The sequence below is a fragment of the Hypanus sabinus genome, chromosome 12, assembly GCF_030144855.1.
Source record: "Hypanus sabinus isolate sHypSab1 chromosome 12, sHypSab1.hap1, whole genome shotgun sequence".
Lineage (NCBI taxonomy): Eukaryota > Metazoa > Chordata > Chondrichthyes > Myliobatiformes > Dasyatidae > Hypanus > Hypanus sabinus.
In genome coordinates this window covers 42956215-42980148 of record NC_082717.1, presented here as the reverse complement: position 1 = coordinate 42980148, position 23934 = coordinate 42956215, and the positions used below count along the sequence as shown (strand labels likewise).

The 23934-nt window shown below is 36.5% G+C and overlaps 1 protein-coding gene across 2 annotated transcripts in view; it reads left to right on the top strand.

The window, feature by feature from the left end:
- The window catches only part of spata17 (spermatogenesis associated 17), a 264787-nt gene that overhangs the window by 55575 nt on the left and 185278 nt on the right, over positions 1–23934 (top strand). For both annotated transcript variants that reach the window (XM_059985846.1, XM_059985845.1), the window contains exon 7: positions 10384–10578. In XM_059985846.1, coding sequence (XP_059841829.1) covers positions 10384–10578 — 195 coding nt within the window. The remainder of the gene's footprint in view (positions 1–10383; positions 10579–23934) is intronic.

Here is a 23934-nt window from a genome sequence, read left to right as displayed (position 1 = left end):
AAGGTTGTATATAGTATACATAATTTGATAATAAATTTACATTGAGATTTGACGAAGAAGCAGTTAGACCAATAAGACAGAGGAGAATAATTAGGCCATCTGGCCCATCATGTCTGCTTCACCATTCAATCATGGCTGATTATGTTTTTTTCTCTTCCTCAACCCCAGTTCCCAGTCTTCTCCCATAACCTTTGATGCCATACCCAATCAAGAACCTATCACTCTCTGCTTTAAATACACCCAGTGACCTGGCCTCCACAGCTGCATGTGGCAATAAATTCAACAAATTCACCACCATTCGGCTAAAAAAATTTCTCTGCATCTCTGTCTTGAAAGAACACCCCTCTTTCTTGGGGCTGTGCCCTATTGCCGTAGAATCGTCCATCATGGGAAGCATCCTTTCCTCATCTACTCTGTCTAGGCCTTTCAACATTTGAAAGGTGTCAATGAGATCCCCCCTCATCCTTCTGAATTTCAGCGAGTACAGACCCAGAGCCATCAAATGTTCCTCATAAGATAACCCTTTCATACCTGGAATCATCTTGGTGAACCTCCTCTGCATCCTTTCTAACCCCAGCACATCTTTTCTAAGATGAGGAGCCCAGAACTGTTCACAATAGTCAAAGTGAGGCCTCACCATTGCCTTATAAAGCCTCATCATCACATCCTTGCTCTTGTATTCTAGACTTCTTCAAATGAATGCTACCGTGGCATTTGACTCGACCTGTAAGTTAACCTTTATTGACTGAAAGCCTTTATCTGCTGAATGATAATAGTATGAGCACTAATATATCTTTAATATTGTAAAAAATGTCAAGGCTCTCTGGAGCAGCATAATGGAGTTGTGGAGGGAGAGTGCAAGTGTCCACAAACTTGTCCAAAGACAAATGTTTTTTGAACATTTTTTTTAAAGGAAATGAGAGACAAAAGGATTTAGAGTGGGAATTCTAAAGTGTGGGTCTGAGCTAACTGAAATAGGGATACCAGTGGTGCTGTAAATGAAAATACAGATGCATAAGATGTGGATTTGAGAACAACAGTTCTCAAAGGAACTGTTAGTGCCATTGCTGGGTCAGATGACCATAAGTGTTGCTATATTGATTTATAATGATCTCACGTTTTAAATATCTATTGCTTAATTAGTTTGTTGTCTTTTGTACATTGGTTGGCTGTCTGTTTTGTGTGTGTTTTTTTGTTGAGTTTATTGCGTTTTTTTGTATTTACTTTGAATTCCCGCAAGAAAATGTATCTCAGGGTAGCATATGATGCCATATATGTACCTTGATAATAAACTTACTTTGAAATTCGATCTTTTGTGAGGTGGATCCAGAAAGGCTTCTGGGAGGGGGGGGGGGAACCAGAACATGATAAACAGAAAATACTGTGGGAAAAATGTATGTCATTCAGTTTGGTGAGAAAAAAATAAAAAAGAGTATTGTTTAAATGATGAACATTGAAAGGCTTTGGTATCCAGAGGGACGTGGGGTCCTAGTACATGACTCACCTAATTTAATATGCAACAAGCGTTTAAGGCTAACGGTATTTTTGTAATAAAGGTATCTTCCTGTACTTATCTGGGGTAAGATTATACCTGGAATATTGTGTACAAACCTTGCCTTCTGATCTAAGGAAAGCTATAATAGAGATAAAGACAATATAACAAAACATTACTAGGATTGTGGTGGCATTATTGAGTGAGGTGTGAACATTCATTCATTCATTGAGTATGTTTCAGATGTTTGTGGGGAATTGAGGAATATGGGGCTAGTACAAGAAAATGATACTGAGGTAAATGATCTGATTCTTGTTAAGACTTTGAATAAAAATCATTATTTTTCATTTGTTAGCACAGGTCAGCAAGTGGAGGAATAAATAATATTAGACACTGTATGTGCACTTCTGTCTGAAAAAAAGAAAGGAGTTTATTACAATGCTGCTCATAATCCTAGTTTTCCTAAAGTGATTTATAGCTGGTGAAGTAATGCCATTAGCTGTGTTTCTTTTAATTCTTCTCTGAGCTCACAGAGCAAAAGCAAGCTAAAGGCTAAAAATAGATCTAATTATTATCAGTTACATGAGTATAATGTTTCCTTATCTATCAAGACCAGTATAAGCAGAGGCCATATAATATTGAGATATCTTGAGACGTTTCATAAATGTACTTGATAATGCTTCTAGGACAGCAGGAATTTTAAGATCATTCTTGGCTGGAATTAGGAACACCTTTGACAAGATTGTGATGGTTTAGCTTACAGTCTCATGCTGGTCAGTGGTTGCCTACTGATTCACATGTAATGATGTAGCCTCTTTCAATTTCTGTGGCTGCTATTATGATATAAATTGGCCTTGACTAGGCAGATAAGTAAATTTCATGCTTAGGTAGTTGATCCACTAGTCCAATCTGGCATAAAATAAGGCAATACTTCACCTTCACCTAAAGGTGCTGGCATTTTCTTTCTGGCTCTTAGTTACAGGTCTTCAATCTACTTAAATTATATATTGATTTAAGAGTATAGCCAACACTGTAAGAAATATAAATATCAAAAGAATATTTTAAAATATTTGATATGGATATATGATTGCAGTCAGCACTTCAATCACACTTCTGTCAATCAGCTTGGTGCTATATTATTTTTATTATGGTAACATAGTACTAGGACTATTTCAGTATCTCACATCTTCTGAACTCACAAACATCTGCAGCATTAGTTCAGCTTTAAAAGTTGGTATCCATGGAATGCACAGAGTATTTATTTACTAAACTGAATTGAAAATGTATTTAGATGATTAGGAAATAATCTTTTGGAAAGATTTGAACATAAATTTTTAATATGTGAATGTATTGATATACATCTGTTCATATTAGAAAGGTTGAGGTGTATCCAATTTCAAGAACTTTAAATAAAAACCTGAAAATAAACATTATTTATAAGCCATGAGCACTTAACTGTATATTATTGTCAGTTAAGTAGTTACTTTATGCTGAATTAGGTGCACTCAGGCTAATGTTGAAATTGGTATTTGTGTTTCAGAAATACAGAGCTTTAAAAAAATCTTCCAAAGTTCCTAATGTTGCTGAAAATCTGTGTTGGAAGTTGGCACAGGGGATGCCACATAGGAGCATATCAGTTCTGCTGGATTAAGATAGTAACTTTGTGTCTTTGTACTCAAGACTTGGATAACTGTGGAACAAGTAGATTAACATTCAAAGTGATGGTGATACAGGCACACATTCCATTGTAATGGGGATTGCTGGGTGGACAATGGCGTGGTTAATAATTCTTTGTATAATTGGAAGTTAATTGATACTGGTGCAAATAAGATATGGGATATTGGTGGTACTGGAAAAGAGAAATTGTAGGTAATGGCATACCAGAATTTGTTTCATTATTCCAGGAGGAGGTAAGGAAGATGTTAGCAAGAAAGTCTTTAATAGATGCATAATCTATTATAATAGATATTGGCCAATATCTATTAACCATTGCGGAAAGATGCTTTTATTCATAACGAAGCTGAAGTAGGATGCACTCTTACAGTGATAATGTTAACGCTTTATGGACTTCCACAAGAAAATAAGGGAGGTCCAACAATAAGTGTTTGTTTATTTATTTATTGAGATACAGTGTGGAATAGGCCCTTCTGGCCATTCAAGACAGACCCAGCAATGCCCTGATTTAATCCTTACATAATCACAGGACAATTTACAATGACCAATTAACCTACCAACTAATACATCTTTGGACTGTGAGAGGAAACTGTAGCACCCGGTGGAAACCCACATGGTCACGGGGAGGATATACAAACTCCTTACAGGTAGTGGCAGGAATTGAACCTGGGTTATCTGTAGTGTACAGCATTGTGCTAACCACTATGCCACCTTACCACCCTATATGTATTAGTAATTTGCCTGTACCTATATGTATAATTCCATCTCAGCAGCTTAAGTTAAGACAAAATACACAGATGAGAAAAATAAAATCAATTAATGATGTATTTAATTTTGTTGCAAGAGAGCATTTTTCATTTTGCTTTTTCATAAAAATGCCATTTCCTCAATATTGATTTTGTTGTGATATATTTAAGTCAAGATCACTCATCCATTTTAGACTGTAATATCAGTGAGTACAGTACAGTATCCTGGTACTTTCCCCAAGTACATATTTTTTATATTTATGCCGACATAATGTAACCAGGGTATTCAGTTACATCACAACTGAGTTTAATTCTGTTCTTAATCGGTGCCTATGCAGCAAGTACCTTAGCAGATGCTTTGCATACATAGGCACCTCAGTTAAATGATCATTTATGAAATATAATAATTGAAGTCAATTAATAGTATTAAAAATACTGTTACTGAATTTCCAGCAAGATTCTAAAGATGGCAAAGTCTAAAGAAATACTTTTATTTGCTTTTTGAAAATGATAACTTGATTCTAACTTCCCTGTAACAGATTTAATGGAGTGGTCAACTTTAAAGGTTTATTTGGTTTGTCTAAAATTAAGTCAATTTCCAGGTTCATTGCCAATTCTATTCTCCTAATCTTGTATTTTCACAGGCAAGTTACTGATATATTCAATGAATGATCAGGTAAATTCTGAATAGGTTTATCGGTGATGTTCAAATATTTTATGGTTTTTACCTGTTACAAGAACTTTCTTTTCATTATCCTACATGCAGGATGGTATTTTATTGGTACTTGTGTTTCATCTACAATTGTGATTGGCTTTGCTGATTTTTTTTTTTTGTGTGGCTAGGATTGTGACAAAACAATGTTTCTATTAGATAAATGACAATAACTTTTATTACAGCTTCAGTAAAATTGAGGCTTTATTCATTCAAATCTGTAACAAGTTGAATGTTTACGTTCATTTTATTAGTCAACTTGCATTTTGTAAGATTGTCAGTTTACTCAATTGAAATGAACAACAGATCAATATTGACAGTGATAGATGTCAGTAAACTGTACATGCTTCTTTGTACCCTCAGTTTCAAACATGGTACTTTTCTGACTATTTAATTGGATTCTATGAAGTGACAAGTCTTCCACAACATATTTGTGCATATGTTTTTAATGTTTTAAGGTTCAATTAGATTGTTAATTGTTTCCTTATTTTCCCTGAATAGTCCAAGATTGTGGAAAGAGTTATGACATCTTACCTGTTTTAAATTTGAACATCATGTTTCACAAATGTGTTGTGGAATATATTGAGGCATTTTTGCTTTCTCTTATACTTCAATGAAATCATTATGATAGTGTTTCTTTATAGAAGAGAATGAAGTGAATAACAGAAGTGATGAACTTGTAAATTAGTTGCTCTCTATCTACAACTGGATAATCATTTGTATTTTCCTTAACAGAGCCTTTTACGTTGTGGATGAAAATATATGGAACATTTAGACTGATGCTAAAATCTTAGCAGATGTTAGAGTTTAGCAAAAATACTAAAAAGTATTTAGCAAAAATATTTAAAAAATGCACTTTTGACCATCTCCTTATCATTCCTCACCTAGTATTACTGAAAGAATAAAAATGAAAGAATTTTCCTTTTAAACGAGAAACACACATCATCCAAGAATATCCAAAAATAAATTAGATATGGTAGAAAAAATCCAACTGGTAAATAATGTTGCATGTATAGTTAGACCAAGCAATTTGTATATCTTAATATTGTGTTAATTAGGTTTCCGAAGAACACTTTAAAAAAAGTTTACTTAGAAAATGCATCTTTTATGGAATACATATTCTAAAGGGAGAAAGATTCTATAAATTATTTAATTGAGCCATGAAGTCATGCCAATACAGAATCAGTTGATTTGTAAATTATTTGTCTTCAGCTATGATGGTATTCCTATACGTATTACATATGTAGTTACCTTAAAATCCATTGATATATTAGCAACAAAAGAATTTCAAAATGATGATTTTTTTTCAAATTACTCTTTTAAAGTAGAAATACTGTAGACTCCTTCAATTCAATTCATGAACTTCTTGTAATGACATGTTTAGTAGTTCTTTCAACTGCAGAAACCACAAAGAATGAAGATGGGGGTATCTAACTGTAAATAAGTATATTGCATTCATAGTCACCTCAATTAAGTGATCACTTTTGAATGCTGATGGTTGAAGTCAACTAGCATATTAAAGAATGGTTACAGTACTTCTTAAGTCTACTTAATCGCAGAGCATAATGCATAAAAATTAAACCAAATGGTCCTATTCCAAATAATTACATGAAGTGCAGCCAGATAATACAGCTGAAATTATTTTAACCTTTTTAAATAGTTTATGTGCAAACTTCAATTAAATTATATTTTGATTCTAATCTAACATAATATTGATTATTAAGCTAATTTTTTGGCTCCATCTGAAATTTGTTTCAAGAAAATTAAATGATATTTAAAGAGAAATGTTGTAATTAAAAATAAATTAATTGATCTATTCAATATTTTTAAAGGGGGTCTGTATTACATTAGTGGTCTACAATGACATGATATATTTTGTTGTATTTCCTATATGCAGAACTATATTTACCAGAAAATGTGTACTGTATAATTAGTTGAGAGCATTATTGCAAAATAGTTATCAGGATTATGCATGTATTTCCCAGATACATATTACTTTTATGCTTTATTTACATAAGGATGTAAAGGATGCAGTTGTTCTACTTTGAAATTCAAAGTATAAGGCAGTAAATATATCAAGCCATTATATAATGTTAAAAAATACTGTAGATATCAGGATTCTTCCTTATAAAACAAATTTCTCCAGAGAACTTTTTAAAAATTGTGTGCACTTTACTATTTGCATATGATATACAAGAAAGCTGGTGAAATATAAAGATGTAATTTTTTTCCATTTTACAGCAAAGAGAAGAATGTTCCAGAATTTAATCTTATGATTCATCCACAGATTGATACAATGATATTGTTCTGATTTCTTTTTTAGAAATCTAATGCTAAGATGAATCTAAATGTTCAAAAATATTTAGGAACTGTTTTAGAAGATGTTCCAGTTCTCCAAAAATATTTCTCTACCTGTACATAAATTGCACAATATAATTGAAGGTTTTGAAAGTTTTTACTTAACATCCTTGTTTTAAACTGTACTTTTCTAGAGTTTGCATAAACTAAAAGCTATAGTTAGTATTAGACTGTTTCTCTCAAGTGACTTGTTTGTTAATTGCTTTCAGGTCTAATTATGAAGTTTGCTTAATTAATCTTTACAAAGCTTTTATGTGAATGAATGAATGTTAGTACATGGTCATGTACAATTTCAGTTCTCTCAGGAATACCAAAGATTGTTTGCAGCTATTTATTTAAAACTATAATTGAGCAATTGGCAAGCAGTAATATAAACTTCTGATTTTTTTTTGTTTGAGTGTAATTGAACCTGGAATATCTTACTGAATGTTGGATTATAACAATGTGTTAGCAATCCACCTGCTTCTTAACAGCAGGTCAATTATTTGCTGAGTGGAATTTTTATAAATCCCACGGCAGTTGTATGTCCTGATAATTATGATGAAGTATGGTGGTCAGTGTTGATTCAGCAATTCTATCTACAGCACGTACTTCATTCACTGATCTCCTTCATGCTCTTCTTTACGGTCATTAAACTTCTTGTGCCTTTTCTTGCCATCCCCTGTGGCCCTAATTACAAAAGGCCTTTATGAAAAGCATCTAGATTGGGGAGGAAGATGACTGATGGATTGATAGCTTTGCAAAAGGGTCCAGAATTTAAATGCTATTCAATGGATGACTGGCCAACTAAAGGCACGTTTGCAGTTGTGCTTGACCTGGTGCAATTAATATTCTAGTTCATGCATGAATTCCTATGATGGAGGGGGACTTAAGGTGCCAAAAGTGTGTCTCTTGCATAACTCATTTCCTTATTTCAGATTTTTATACTTAAAAATATCAATGTTTTCACAGCTCATTTGCCCTGCTGTGTAATCAGTACACTAGCCAGAAGTAGAACTTAGAGCAGAGAGGTCAGCAGGAAGCTATTAACAGGGTCACTCCTGAGAATTCACCAACATTATTGAGTTCAATTTTAGTATGAATATACAGCATGAACTTGGGTGTTTTTTTTAACAGTTAGCATAGATTTCCCCATGGTCTTTATCAATTTATAAAATTGCCAAAGAGAATGGATTCCCATGTCTCTCTACTGGATAAGGGGTACTGAAGATTGTGATAAACTTGAATAATGGACAGAAAAGTAGGTTACTCACACAAAGCTTTTAGCAGATGCCATTTTATACATTTTGGCACACAATAAGCATTATTATATTTGCCTAACATTTGCCTTTCTGAATTTCTGCAAATATCAAATGGTGTTTACTTTTATTGCTAAGTTCAGGGCTCTTAGTATTGTTTAGAAGCCCTCCCATACATCCCACAATCTCTTTGATGCCCTACCATCAGGTAGGAGGTACTGTAACATTATGACAAAGATCGTTAGGATGGCAAATAGCTTCTTACCCCTAGCCGTGAAACTACTGAACTTCCTGCCACCATCCCAGGTCTCATCTGGTATGAAGTGCCAGTAACATTATACTGCTCTACTTATATCATAAATGCACCCTATGCAAAATGACAATCTTAGAAATGTAGAAACATCAAAAATCTACAGCACAATACAGGCCCTTCGGCCCACAAAGCTGTGCCGAACATGTCCATACCTGAGAAATTACCTAGGGTTACCCATAGCCCTCTATTTTTCTGAGCCTCATATTCCTGTACAGGAGTCTCTTAAAAGACCCTATTGTATCCGCCTCCACCACCGCTGCTGGCAGCCCATTCCACGCACTCACCACTCTCTGAATAAAAATCTTACCCCTGATATCTCCTCTGCACCTACTTCCAAGCACCTTAAATCTATGCCCTCTCATGCTAGCCATTTCAGCCCTGGGGAAAAGCCTCTGACTATCCACACAATCAATGCCTCTCATCATCTTATACACCTCTGTCATGTCACTTTTCATCCTCTGTTGCTCCAAGGAAAAAAGGCTGAGTTCACTCAACTGATTCTCATAAAGACATGCTCCCCATCCTTGTAAATTTCCTCTGCACCCTTTCTATGGTTTCCACATCCTTTCTATAGGGAGGTGACCAGAACAGAGCACAGTACTCCAAGTGAGGTCTGACCAGGGTCCTATATAACTGGAACATTTCCTCTCGGCTCATAAACTCAGTCCCATGATTGATGAAGGCCAATGCACCATATGCTTTCTTCACCACAGAATCAACCTGCGCAGCAGCCTTAAGTGACCTATGGACTCGGACCCCAAGATCCCTCTGATCCCCCACATTGTCAAGAGTCTTACCATTAATACTATATTCTGCCATCATATTTGACCTACCAGAATGAACCACTTCACACTTATCTGTGTTGAACTCCATCTGCCATGTCTCAGCCCAGTTTTGCATCCTTTCAGTGTCCTGCTGTGACCTCTGACAGCCCTCCACACTATCCACAACACCTCCAAACTTTGTGTCATCAGCAAATTTACTAACCCATCCCTTCACTTCTTCATCTAGGTCATTTATAAAAATCCCAGAACAGATCCCTGAGGCACACCACTGGTGACCGACCTCCATGCAGAATATGACCCGTCTACAACCACTCTTTGCTTACTGTGGGCAAGCCAGTTCTGGATCCACAAAGCAATGTCCCCTTGGATCCCATGCGTCCTTAATTTCTCAATAAGTCTTGCATGGGGTACCTTGTCAAATACCTTGCTGAAATCCATATACACCACATCTACTGCTCTACCAGTATCAACGTGTTTAGTCACATCCTCAAAAAATTCAATCAGGCCTGTAAGACATGACCTGCCTTTCACAAAGTCATATTGACTATTCCTAATTATATTATGACTCACCAAATGTTCATAAATCCTGCCTCTCAAGATCTTCTCCATCAACTTGCCAAGTACTGTAGTAAAACTCACTGATATGTAACTCTACTCCCTTTCTTGAACAACATCTGCAACCCTCCAATCCTCGGGAACCTCTCCTGTCCCCATTGATGATTCAAAGATCATTGCCAGAGGCTCAGCAATCTCCTCCCTCGCCTCCCACAGTAGCCTGGGATACATTTTCTGGAATATATTTTATTATTTGTTCATTTACTTGTGGTAATACTACTTTTGTATTGTGTTTTAGTTAGACATACTGTGTGATGTTGTTTTGTTTGGCGATATCCGTATATGCAGTTGAATGGCAATAAACTTGAATGTATCAAATTGAATGAATTGAATGTATCAAAAATGCATGTAAATCATATAACAAAAAATTAAACAAAATTATTATTGATATTTAATATCTTGCTTCATGCTTCATATCATTCAGTTAATAAGTGTTACCTTTCTACTTAGATTCCAGGTATTTACAACTCTCCATACAGGCAGTACCCAAGTGAAATGGAGTATATATTACAACACACCAGACCGCGGAGTCACTTTATATCTCGCAAAAAGGATGTCACCAAAGATCTTGTAGATCCATCAATATCAGGTGTTCCATGCAGCTTTCCTCCATTACTACTACCAATACTCAGAAAGAAACCACAGGTAAGCTGTTGTATTGTCTAGAAATACATTTTTATTTATAAAGTTTGTAAATAAACATACAGAGAAATATTGTGACGTTAGATTTTCTCCCAATTAATACTTCATGCCTTAATGAATCATATACAGAAATACACAGCATTGTTAAAAAAAAAATCCATGTATAAATCAATTTACAAAATTGGCAAGAAAATGGCTTTGAATTTGTTTTATTTTCTGTAATATATGAAAATGCATATGGTCCTTTTTTCTATAAATGACAATGACGTCAACTCAGGCCTGAGAGCCCAGCGTCGGGCATTTTCATGCCTTACAAGGCGCAGAACGAAAGACTGTTTGGTGCGCCACTCCTCACACATTTTGCAGTATTTTTCTTTATTTTATGAGGGCGAGTTGTGATCTCAACATTCAACCCAGCACGGATGGAAAGCGTACTTGGGAACGGCTTGACTGGATTCGAACCTGGGAACCTCCATTCTGGAGTCTGGCGCTGTTATCACTGTGCCACCAGCCGAGTGGAAAAATATCATTAATAATATGCCAAAATATAAATTTGACAGACTTCTTGAGGGAAAATGTATAGTTTTTTCTATGTATTTATTGAGCTGTTATTGATGTACTTGTACCCATGGAAATAACATTAATAATTCATTTTATATAGTTATTCAGTGCGGGTATTAAGTCACAAAATTTGCATGGCATTTCTAAAAATCTCTAAATCCTCTGACTAAATGATTGTAACAGCATATTATTGCATTTATTTTTTCTCTGAAAAGTAATATGAGCATAATCATAAAAAAATTGTAGTCAAGGTAAAGATTAGTTTCTCTGTGAACTCTGGCCTGTAAACAAGTTTGGAAAAGCTAGGCATCTAGCATTGTTTGAAAAATAGTTAGCTTGCATAAACGTCTTCTCTGTCTTACACAGAAGTGTCAGTCATTTCTTAGATGTAGCATTGCTGCATTTGATTCTAAAACTTCTATTCCAAAAATTGAGTTTGAACTCCTTTGAATGAGGAAGGGTTGCACTCTCTGATTAGATGTTAACCCAAGTCCTGTCTTTCCTATGAGGTGGTTGCTAAACCATGATAATATTTAAAGAAATTCCCTGGCCAATACTTGTCTCAATTAATGTCACTAAAATACATCATCTAGCGTGTCATAGTGACAATATAGGACTTTCCACCTTGAATCTTTCTACTCTGAGCTCTTCAGTTGTGTTTTACATATGCATGAAATATCTTGAGTAATCTCTTGAGTCGAATGATCCTTTTCAATGGATATTTTAGAGTCCAGTAGCATAGCCAACAAGCCATATGCAGGTGACCTCTTAATGATGGGTTGATTGTGGTCCTGAGAAGTGGTGCATAGGGCAGTTTTCTTTATGCCAAAGCAACAAAATCTGTGCATATATGGAGAAGTGCAGTTTGAAAAAAATGTTAATTTTAGTAACTTTTTCCCCATAAATTCCATAAGAGAGAATTTTATTCTGTATCTCAAATTTTAGGTAGTGATTTGTGAATTCTATAAAGGTGAATTTCCATTACCACAGTGGTTATAACACAGGGTCATCTGCCGAGAGATACAGCGCAAAGCAATACAATTGAATGTTGGAAGTTAGCACCTCGTAGCATACTTACATTTGAATCCAAAGTTTAAGGTTAGAGTTCATGGTTAAATATTTAGCATTCACTGCATTATTTACACTACAGAAGAATTATTTTCTGGAACAGTGTGGTGAAAGCAAAACCTTGACCACTGGTTCAGCTCAGTAGAAAGTATTTTATAATACTACAGGAAGAGTCTCTTAAAAAACAACCAACATGATCATTGGATCATTGCTGAGTATTTGAATGCCAAGGACAGGGTGGAAAATATGTTCAGATTCAGAATCTGATCTGATTCTGAACACCTCAAATAGGAGTCAAACCATTTGCTTTGAACAGCGCACGATCAAATCCTCACACCATTCAAATTCTTGAGTGGGGGGGGGGGTGGTCGGCACCCTTAATGGCACTGCATTGCAAAGTATCCCATCATCAGTTTCCTGGAGGTCACCATAGTTCAGAATCTTATTTGGATCACCCACATAAACACTGTAGCAATGGGACCATATCAGAGGCTGGACATCCTGTGAAGATTGACACACTTCCTGACACATCAAAGCCTTTTCAGCATCTCCAATGGTACAAATCAAAATGTGATGGAATGCTCTCCACCTGAATGTGATTTTCAAGAAGTTCAATGCCATCCAGGACAAAGCAGCCAGATATTCACCACTTAGGCATTCATTCCATCAATCACCAGCATCTAGTGACTACAATTTATTATTATCTACCAAATCAAATACTCACGTTGGCTATTCCAAAAGTACTTTCTAAATATGGCATCTTTACCATCAAAGGCAGTAGAATCATGGATAGACTAGCACTTGAAAGTTCTTATCTGATTTCCACACTGTCCTCACTTGTAAATATATGATGTTTATTTTGTTGTCTGAACACAAAAGAGACTGCAGATTCTGCTGAGCCCATCTTTATTTCATTGTCTCTGTGTCTTAATTCTGGAACTCTCACCATCAATACCATTGGAATACCTTCAGCATATGAATTGCAGCAGTTCAGATAGGCTGTTTACCACACCCTTTTCCTTACCAATGATGGCTAAATCATGGAAAATAAATGTATAAAAATATTGCTTGTGGAGCTTTCTATTTGAGTTCAGTGGCTTATGATAAGTATGTTAAGGTATCATTGCAGTAGAATCTTAATGAGTTTCTGACACCAGCCCACTGCTGAAAACTTCATTTCTTTCACGGAAGAATATCTGCTGCTATAGGTGCTCAAGGGAAAGAAAGAGCTGACAAGTTCAGGTCATTCAGGATCAGTGATCTCATAAGTGGTCCAGGATAGACAAAAGTTAATTCAGATCATGTGCTTGAGTAAATTGTGTGGTGGAGTCATTGGTCATCAGCTAAGTAACTTGGGTAAAGGGAGAGAATGGGTGAATGAGTGAGACTTGGTAAGTGCCATATGATAGAAAACATATGGTGTAGATTATAGAAGTAGCTGATCGGTCATATTAGGGGGCCTTATGGATCATTGGGTTGAAAAGTGTGGAGTATGTGGTGAGTTTCAGTTGATTGAAGATGGCGATTAGAGTGGCAGTGGGACATTGAGGAAGAATTTGGAAAATGGTCAGTCAGTGAGTTGATAGAGTTGGTTGTTTGGACCAGTTAGAAAGGAGTTTACTGAGTGTGGCAGCATCAAGGTTTAGTTTGATCAGGGACATCAGCGTCCAGTGCTGAACTGCAAAGTTCTGGTTTTCCTAGGAGTGCTCTCCTATTGCTCTGAGGTGGTAATGCTACCCATGAGCTGCAAAATTGAGGCTGTAAGTGATTAAAAATATCTCAGCAGTTTCATTACCTTAAGACTTGTAATTCGAATATGATCTGTTTTTTTTCTCTCCGCATTGAAGCTATGATTGTGTGGGCAGTAGATATGATGTTGTTGTTTTTTGTGATTTCCTACTGACATTAATGAAGGAGCTTAGAGGACCAACTGCCTGTTCAATAAAGGAAATTTATTCTCTTTTCTTTTCTGGGATTATAAAAGAGAGCAGATTTTTTTCTGGATAAAGCACTTCAAGAAATCCATAGGTTGTGAACATATAAATACAAGTCTTTCAATATTATCAAAAGAGCTTATTTATCAGTTGATCCCTCTTTCAGTTATTTCATACAGAACTTACTGCTCAGCTTGTGGCCAGAGAACGTTTTTGCTTAAGATGTGCCATTTTAACTTCTGTACTCCCTCACCACTACTTTCCAATTAGTGTTCATGAGACTTTTTCTAACTACCAAATGTACTACACAGTGTAATATTCTGTTGTAGTACATTATACCAGAATTCGAGTCAAATCATTTTCGTAACATGGAAATGCAGAGAAACGATCAGCTTGAATTTGTCCATTGAAAATAATCGGCTTTCCAAAAAGTCTCAGGTATATTTCATCAGAAAGGAAACTTCTAAAATCTTTATTCCAATTATGTTTTCTCAATATTGGCACTTTAATTTATCTGCTATTTTTGCAATTTGCAATTACTGTCTTTCAATATTTTTAGTTTACATATTTTATTAATGTGATTACCAGGTGAACAAAACTGAGTTGGAAATGCTTTCTTTTTAGCATTTCCTTTCTTTTATATTGTATAGCATGTTAATACTGTGCAAAACTTTTAGAATGTTGAAACTTAATTATATAGTGGATTAGGGAATTTGGGGATTAAACGTCAAATCGTGTTTTTATTAACTCCTTTTATTAACTTAACTCCTTTAATTATGTTGTAGTCTTATGGAGAGAGCTTCACTATAATGGTGAATGTGTTCTTTAAAGTCTCCTGTAAAGTACATTTTGCTACAATCAGATATATGAAATGTATCCTCTATTCTATATTCCCCCAATTAAACCCTTCTGAGGCCTTTCTGCTTCATCATTCTTCACCCTATCTCTTAGTCTATTAAAAATTACCTTACTTCTCTTGTCACATATTTTTATCATTTTACAATATCAAATCCTGTCTCACTGCTCATCAGTTAATTTTTAATTCTCTAATTTCTTTCACTGGACTCTACAGATCTAGCGCCTAAAACTAAGCACAGTGGATCATTGAGAGCAGCTGAAATATATTTCATCATTCTCTGTAACATTGTACTACCCTAACAATCAAACCATGATCAAACAAAGTTCACTGAGGATGTTTTTCTTCCACAATACAATTTTTCATGGCAGAATGTTAAGGGCAACATTTATTATCCTCCTTTATTCCCTTCAGAGCCGGCCGGTGGTGCAATGACAACAGCACCGACTTCGAGGTGAGTGGTACTGGGTTCAAATCCGGCTGGCTCCTTACACACTTTCCATCCGTGCTGGGTTGATCATTGAGTTAGCAACTTGGCCTCATAAAAAACAGTCAAATGCTACTGAAAAGGCAAAAATGCTGCCCAATGCATCACAAGGCATGGAAAAGAAGAAGAACAACATTATTCCCTTGAACAAGTGATCATGAGCTGCCTTCTTGACCACTGCAATCATTCTGGTTTAGGTTAGCTACAATTTGATTAGGAAGTTCCAGAACGCAGACCCAGCAATGATGAAAGGATTAGCAGTATGTTTCTTATGAGGATGATTTGCTACTTGGAGCTAAACTTAGTAATAGCATTCTCTTACTCCTGCTGCCATGGGTCACAGATTTCAGAGTATATGTGAAGAATAGTGCCAGACATATCTAAAAGTAAAGTGCCAAGCTACTGAAGCTTCGACACAGGACTACATGTTAAAAATTGTGAAATAGAGAATGTAAGTGATTCAAAAATCAATGGATCAGTTGGAAGTTTTTCTTACTTATTAAAGCATATCATCTGATTGAGTTTATGTCAGATTCCTTACAGAAAAATCCCATCAATTTCATTCCCTCTGTCATTTCCCAGTAATCTATTTACTGTAATTCCCATCAATTCCCCTTGGATTCTGTTTGCCATTTTCCAACATTAAGTAGACAGTTAACCTAATAGCACATTGCTCAGAGTGGAGAAAATCAAACCACACTTCTAGGAAGACAGACAGAGAACACACAAACACCTCATCAATACCAGAGCTCAGGATTGAGCCTAAGTGCCTGGTGTTGAGAGGCAGCAACACCAGCTGCTGCACCACCATACCATCCATCTAGCCAGGACTATCATACTTCTGACTACATCGTGCACAGCTTGTCCGATCATGGGCCAAAGGTCAGATGACAGTGAGCCACCATTTGCCAACTGTGACATCAAGGAAAACTGGTAAAACTGAAATTAATGGCTATCAGGAGAAAACCCATGTTTGTTATAATACAAACATATCTCCAGACTCTTAAAAATTGGGACTGTGTAACCGCCTCTGTAATGAGACCCTTAACTTCATGACCAGCAGACTGCAATCAGCAAAAACAAGCAACAACACCTCCTCCCAAAACACTGGTGCCTCACAAGGCTGACTCCTCAACTGCTTACTTCACTCCCTATACAGTCAAGACTGTGTGATCAAATTTTGCATTATTTGCAAGTTTACAGATGGCACCACTGTTATGGGCCAGATCTTGAATAATGACAAGCAGAATACAGCAAGGAGATAGAGAACATAGTGACTTGGTGTCAAGATAACAACCTCTCCATTAATGTCAGCAAACCACAAGAGGATAAGCAATAAATGCTGGTTTTACTAACAGTAAGTTAGCTGCTGGGATCATAGATACTGAAAATCTGAAATTATTCTTAGGAATATTAACTAAAAGTAATGCAACTGATGTCACACATTAGCTCTTATTTTATCATGAAACAAAGATTTCAAAAAACATTCTCGTCACACTCAATTGCAGGCTGTGACCACCAGGTGACTCTGTGGAGCAATTTATTTTCTGAATGTATCCTCATGTCATCCATATTGCTTTCCTTCAGCTCTTTGAGAATCATGAGGTTTATATTTAAATTAATTATTTTAAATCTTTTTACCTGCTTCCATCAGTTTTTACTACCTCAAATGTTATCTTCAGCTGGTCCAGATCTGTTATTGGTACATTTATATCCTAGGGCAAACCTTGCTCAACTATAGCACAGATTGTTCAATGAAACTATCTATAGCCCACTCCAACTCATATTTTATCACCTATATTATCTCTTTGCTAATGCACATAAAATTCTAAGACAATTCTTTACTTCAGCTCTCTTACTGTTATCAGACAAGCCAATGACATTACTTAATTCCTTGCTTTGTTCCACCCACTCCTTCAACAGCAGCTGAGTTGAAACAGAAATAGTTGAATTTATGTGAGCTGTAGATTTATGGATATTGTTTCTCAAGATATTTGGTATATTTTTCTCTCATTGCATCTGTCCTGCTTTCCTCTTTAGTTCTTTTTTGAATTGACAGATGGATGTGTTTGTCATGTGCTCTATGTTGTTCAACCAGGTCACCAATTCCACCATTCATTTTCTTTGTCTCATTGAAACTTATCAAATATTGAAAGCCCTAGATGGAGTGGATGTGGAGAGAATGTTGCCTTTTGTGGGGGAGTGTAGGACCAGAGAGCCCATCCTCAGCATAGATTGATTTCCTTTTAGAATAGAGATGAGGAGGATTTCCTTTATTCAAGGGGTGGTAAATCTGTGGAATTTATTGCCATAGATGGTTATGGAAGCCAGGTCATTGGGTATATTTAAAGCAGAGGTTGATTGGTATTTGATGAATAAGGGCATCAAAGATTACGGGAAGAAGGCAGGAAAATGAGTTTGAAAGGAAAAATACAAAAACCATAATGGAATGCCGAAACATACTCTATGGCCGAGTGGCTTAATTCTGCTCTTATAACTTTTGGTCTACACTTGGGGTAATTTTCCATAATCAATTAATCTATCAACCAGCACACCTTGCAAGGACAAACCCATATGGACACAAAGAAAATGTGTAAATTCCACATAGGCAGTATGAAAACCAAGTCTCTAGAACCATAAGTCAGCAGAACTATCGGCTATGCCACTATGCTACCCTGTCTAGTATTCTATGTTTCACCTTTGCATCTCCTTTATCCCATTGAGCAATTGTCCCATAACAGTACTTCTTCAGTTACCCCTTTTGTGCATAGTTCTGCTCTATTACCTATGCTCTCTCCCTCTGGATAAATATCTGAGTGAAGATTGAGTAAATCTGACTTTCCGATACTAAACATCAGCCAATAGTCACAGCACAATAAATAAAATCAGTCAAAAGTAAACTGAGGTTTTCCAGAGTTGGAAGTCAGGCAAAGAAAGAATCAATGACCAGAAATAGAAACATGGGTGAGTTGGAGATAAAGAGACTACTAGACGGGTATATGGAGGAATGTAAGGTGGGGGGGATATATGGGAGACAGGGTTTAAGAGTTGGCACAACATTGTGGGCCAAAGGGCCTGTACTCGGCTGCACTATTCTATGTTCTATAAAGCAAGTGCGGGCAAATATGTAATAAGCTCAGAAAGGTGAAATAATAAGGACTAATTAGAAAAGTTGCAGGAAGAAGGCAGAAGAAGTGGACAGTAAAGGTCTGAGGGAAAGTTGATTTTTTTCAGGTTGATATCATGCATCAGGACTGAGAGTGAAGAGGGGAGATAGCCAGTATACAGAAGAGAGAGGGAGTAGTGGGCAGGAGAGTGTAGGTATTGGTGGACTGAGGAGAAGCAAAGGATAATGTTGAACAAGGTAGGGGAAGGGAGGGGTAGAGATGGGAGACAGTAGATGATAGGTGGAGGCAGAGAGACAAAACAGGATAAAGCAAGATGGGGGTGGGGAGTCTGCAGCAGACAGCTGCTTAGTAGGTGATAAGCAGGAACACAAAGGCGAGCAGTGCTGGTATAAGGTAACTTGCAGATGGTTCCCAGCTGAAATGAATGTGAAACTATGCTAAGTGAGCAGTTCCTGGGTATTAATCTATAAATGTAATCAGAAGTCTTAATTATAAACATTGGCTTAAATGTAAATAAAACAGCCTACAGAAGGAGTTGGAGATAGAGTTAAATGCATAGCAACCTCACCTAAAATGTAGAATAGAGTGGTAGGTGTGGAAATTTATAGAAGACTGAGTTTCTATCAAGACATCACAATTAGGTATGTCTCCCAAGTACAAGACAATTACATGAGTATTCCAAGAAAATTTGATTGTTAAATTAATTTTCTTTAGTGGATGAAGAATGTTTTTGTAAGTTGAAAGCAACAGTCAAAGAATCTCATCTGATAGTTTTGAACTGGTTGATCAAATATCAATTGCTTGAAATTTTCTCAGAATTACAATTGAAAAAGTGCACAGTATTTGATAAAAATAATATTACAATAGTAACTGGAGTTAGAAAATGGATGCTGGTGCATTCTAATTGGAATTGGCTAGGAAGTAAATTGCTATAACATTTAAAGGCATAATGTGCATATTTCACATATTTAACCTTACAATGTGGCATATCATCAACCAGGAATATGTATTGAGATATCAAATGCATTGTACTGACACTAGTGAGCAGAAAATCATTGTATTAATGCATATCAATATCTTGATTGTTTGTGTGAATCTATAATTTCCCCCCTTAAATGTCCAGTTAAATGTATGAATTTATATTAAATTACTCCTGATGAAAAGACTTAGTGTAAATATAATTGTTGGAAAAGCAGACATGAGATATTCTGTTAAAAAAGTGTTTAATGGTATTTTCCCTGACACTACTGATCACGCAATCTGCTTTTAGTTCAGTGCATAGTGATCAAAGAACAGAGGATTATTAGTTGTCAAAACCATGAAGCTAATGAAGAATATAAGTAGAATTAATCTGAATTTATGCAGTGGTTCATTTATGCTGAAATTGTATTGCCATTAAACAGCATGTTAATATTAATAGTGAATGAAAATTTGTATGAAACCAAGATAAATAAATATCTTTCAGTTTGGTGAAAGGTTTACCATAAAAGAAACATAGAAAAACCTACAGCATAATACAGGCCCTTCGGCCCACAAAGCTGTGCTGAACATGTCCTTACCTGAGAAATTACCTAGGGGTACCCAGAGCCCTCTATTTTTCTAAGCTTCATGTACCTATCCAGGAGTCTCTTAAAGGACCCTATCGTATCCGCCTCTACCATCATCGCCAGCAGCCCATTCCACGCACTCACCACTCTCTGCTTAAAAATACTTACCCCTGATATCTCTGTACCTACTTCCAAGCACCTTAAAACTGTGCACTCTCGTGCTAGCCATTTCAACCCTGGGAAAAAGCCTCTGACTATCCACGTGATCAATGCCTCTCATCATCTTATACACCTCTATCAGGTCACCTCTCATCTTCCATCACTCCAAGGAGAAAAAGCCAAGTTCACTCAACCTATTCTCATAAGGCATGCTCCCCAATCCAGGCAACATCCTTGTAAATCTCCTCTGCACACTTTCTATGATTTCCACATCCTTCCTGCAGTGAGGCAACCAGAACTGAGCACAATACTCCAAGTGGGGTCTGACCAGGGTCCTATATAGCTGCAACATTACTTCTCGGCTCCTAAACTCAGTCCCATGATTGATGAAGGCCAATGCACCCTATGCCTTCTTAACGACAGAGTCAACTTTGAGTGTTCTATGGACTCGGACCCAAGATCCCTCTGAATATTTTTGAATTGAAACAGTGTTAACTAACCTATAATTATAAAGTTCTGATGGGAGGTCAATTTTGTAATATTTTAATTAGATTAATAAAAACAATAATGGTAGAAAATACTCAGTACCTATGTTAGCCAGGGAACACCTGTGGAGAGAGTTGACAACTCAATAATCTTTATCAACGTGATTTTTAAAATTTGGATGTCATCTGAGTTGCTGGTTCTTTGCAGTTGCTGGCCCATCATATCTTTTTAACTCTGTGCCCCTTAATCTGAAAGAGATTAGAACTATAATTGGTGAATGACTAGCAAGAGAGAAATGGGTGAAAGAGATGAGTTTTAAGGATGAATTTGAAGGTATTGTCTGGCATATCAATAATTACATAACTACACAAATACTATGATAACCAGTGAATAAAGGGCTAGGCTGCTGGAATTTTGACCATACAATTCTCAGTGAAGAGGAAGAGGGTATATTTCTGGTGTTGAAATGGAAGGAAGTTGGGGCTGAGAGTAATGCATATGAAACCTGGCCAGATATTGTCTGCTCCCATGCAGATTCCCTTGTGAAATTAAATCACAACTAGCCAATTTTTTATGGGTGACACACTGAAATATCCTGGACAAGGCTATTCTATTTAAGAGGATTGACAACCACTTTGCAGATGTATTATGGTGTCATATACAGTATATCTGAGAATATTTCATTACAATACTGCAGATAGAAGTAATGTGAGTGAGTGGGGAGTTCAAGATAACAGTGAAAAGAAGCTATAAATGTACACTTTAATAATGGTCTGACTACCTCTGGCATGATTGAGAATAGAAATAGATGTGCTTGACATGAAAAGGGGAAGAAGGGCTCTGGCTGAGAAGGTTTGGCCATCTGGAGAGTCTTCCAGGAACCATGTATTTCCCTCTAGCTGTTATAATTTTCAACTGAAAGCTAAGGTTGTCAAAGTCTGAGTCTGTCACCTGCAGCCCACTATTAGTGCCTGGAATGCTCTCTGAGTTTAAACCACAGGTTATTTCAGGCAATGGTGACCAGTCTACCATGCTTCTCAGTTTGGAACACACTGCTGAATTTGGGATATATCATCAAATAACAGGACAGGCCAGGTAACACAAACATATAGATTTGATTGGATAAAGGCCAAGTAGACAAATTACTGACATTTTTCTGGGTTCAATATGTAAATCTGGAGCTCATATGAACCATAAAACCTTTCACTTCATGAACAAGCTGGTGACGTGTGTGTGATCATGAAAATGAATGCTGATTGTCAATGCCACGTATCTAGGATGCCTTCACCCTCAGGCAGTATTTTATTCCTACCATTTTTCAATTGGTAGGCCAATGGTTTATTGGGCAACAAAGAATCTCTCCACTCTCATTGGCTCCTGTTTGCAGTCTACATTAGTGGTCATGTTAGAAATTGTAATCATAATCACAACCTCAGGACCATGGTAACTAAAAGGAAAATGCCACTTGAGTCCTCTGGGTGAGATTCTGCTGTTCTGATCACTCAGGTGTGACCTGCTCTACTCTGCATGGAGGGTCTCACACTTTTTTGACATTTGTTACATCTGTTACAAGAAACCCTTGTTTTTCTAAGGATCCAGCTTCACCAGTTGTGCCCATGAGCAATGAAAACAATACATGCTCCAGTGCCACAAAACTTTGCTACAGAATTAGCTTAGAAATTCAAATGACACATTACCTGTACGCCACCATTTTTCTTGCAGTGATCATTTCCTCTTGATAATTACCAATAACATCTTTGTCACCCTCCACCCCAAAACAATCTTGTAAATCACCATTGATCAGAAAAAGCAACACAAATCTGGCACTAAATTGTGGAGATAGCGATGTTAGATTTTTAATCAATTAGTTCTGAGTCCAACCAAATTAGTAAGAGTGACGGTTTAATTAGAAACTCACACCTGGTTCTAACACACTAATTATACATCAGAAACAGCAGTAGAATTCATTTAGAGCAACCATACTATTATCCACCTGCACCAAGCAGACATTGTGCATTTGAATGCAATTGGTTTCTGTTGGAGTCAGACAAGGGATACTTTCTGCTTATTACTTAGGAGAATCTTGCATTTTATTTTGCATCAGAGTGATGCTGGGCTAGTTGGCTTAAGATACATCGTATCTTCAGCACATCTTAATGGTATTTGTCTACTATTTGATGCTGCACATTGACGTTTGCTCTTCAGAAAGTAAGATGAAAGTTCTCAAATGCTTATTAACTCTCAACTTGCATTACATGTTAGCCTGCCAACCCCTACTATGGACCTCAGCTTCTGTGATATCCTCCTTTGATTGTTTGTAGTTGCAAGTGACAATCCATGATTGGTTGTAGTTGCAAGGGACATTGAATAATTGACAATGAACAACCTTGTGGTCAAATATATTCAGTTACCATCAGTATGCTAACCTCATTTTCAAGTAACTCTAAATGCCTTCTTACACAAAGGATGTGACTTGCTAACTTAGAAAAGGTCATGGAGCTGAAACATTCATTCTGTCTCTCTCTCTCCATGGATGCTGCCTAACCTGCTAATTATTTCCACTATTCTCTTTCTTGTTATTTAATATTTCCAGTATCTGCAGTTTATTTGCTTATTGGTAGGCTACATATTACATGTAACATGTGACATAAGGCGGATCACAGAAATGACTTAATATACCCAAAGCACTTACCACCTCTGAAGTCCAGTACCTTGGTCTGAGCTTCTCCTGCACATTGAATGTTCCTGTTTAAATCACACATTATTGCTAGTTCTTCTCAATTGCGTAACCTTCCCCTCCCCCCCCCACTCTGAACTCTGGGAGTATCTTCTTCATAAGGGCCGTGGCAGTTAAATGATGTGGCTTACTACTTTATTCTCAGGTAGTCATGACTCACCACTTTATTGAAAATGGTCTTGCCAATGATCCTGTAAATAAATAAATAAAATCTCATCTATTTTATAATATAAATTATCACATCTAGTTTTTCTCTATGTTTACCAGAGCAGAACTGGTGTGATGAACTTTACCTTGAAGCAGGTAGATGAACTATGCCCAGCCTAACAGATTTTCTCTCTTGCCTGATCTTTCACCATGTACAGAACCCGCTTTTTAGCTATTCATTATGACACA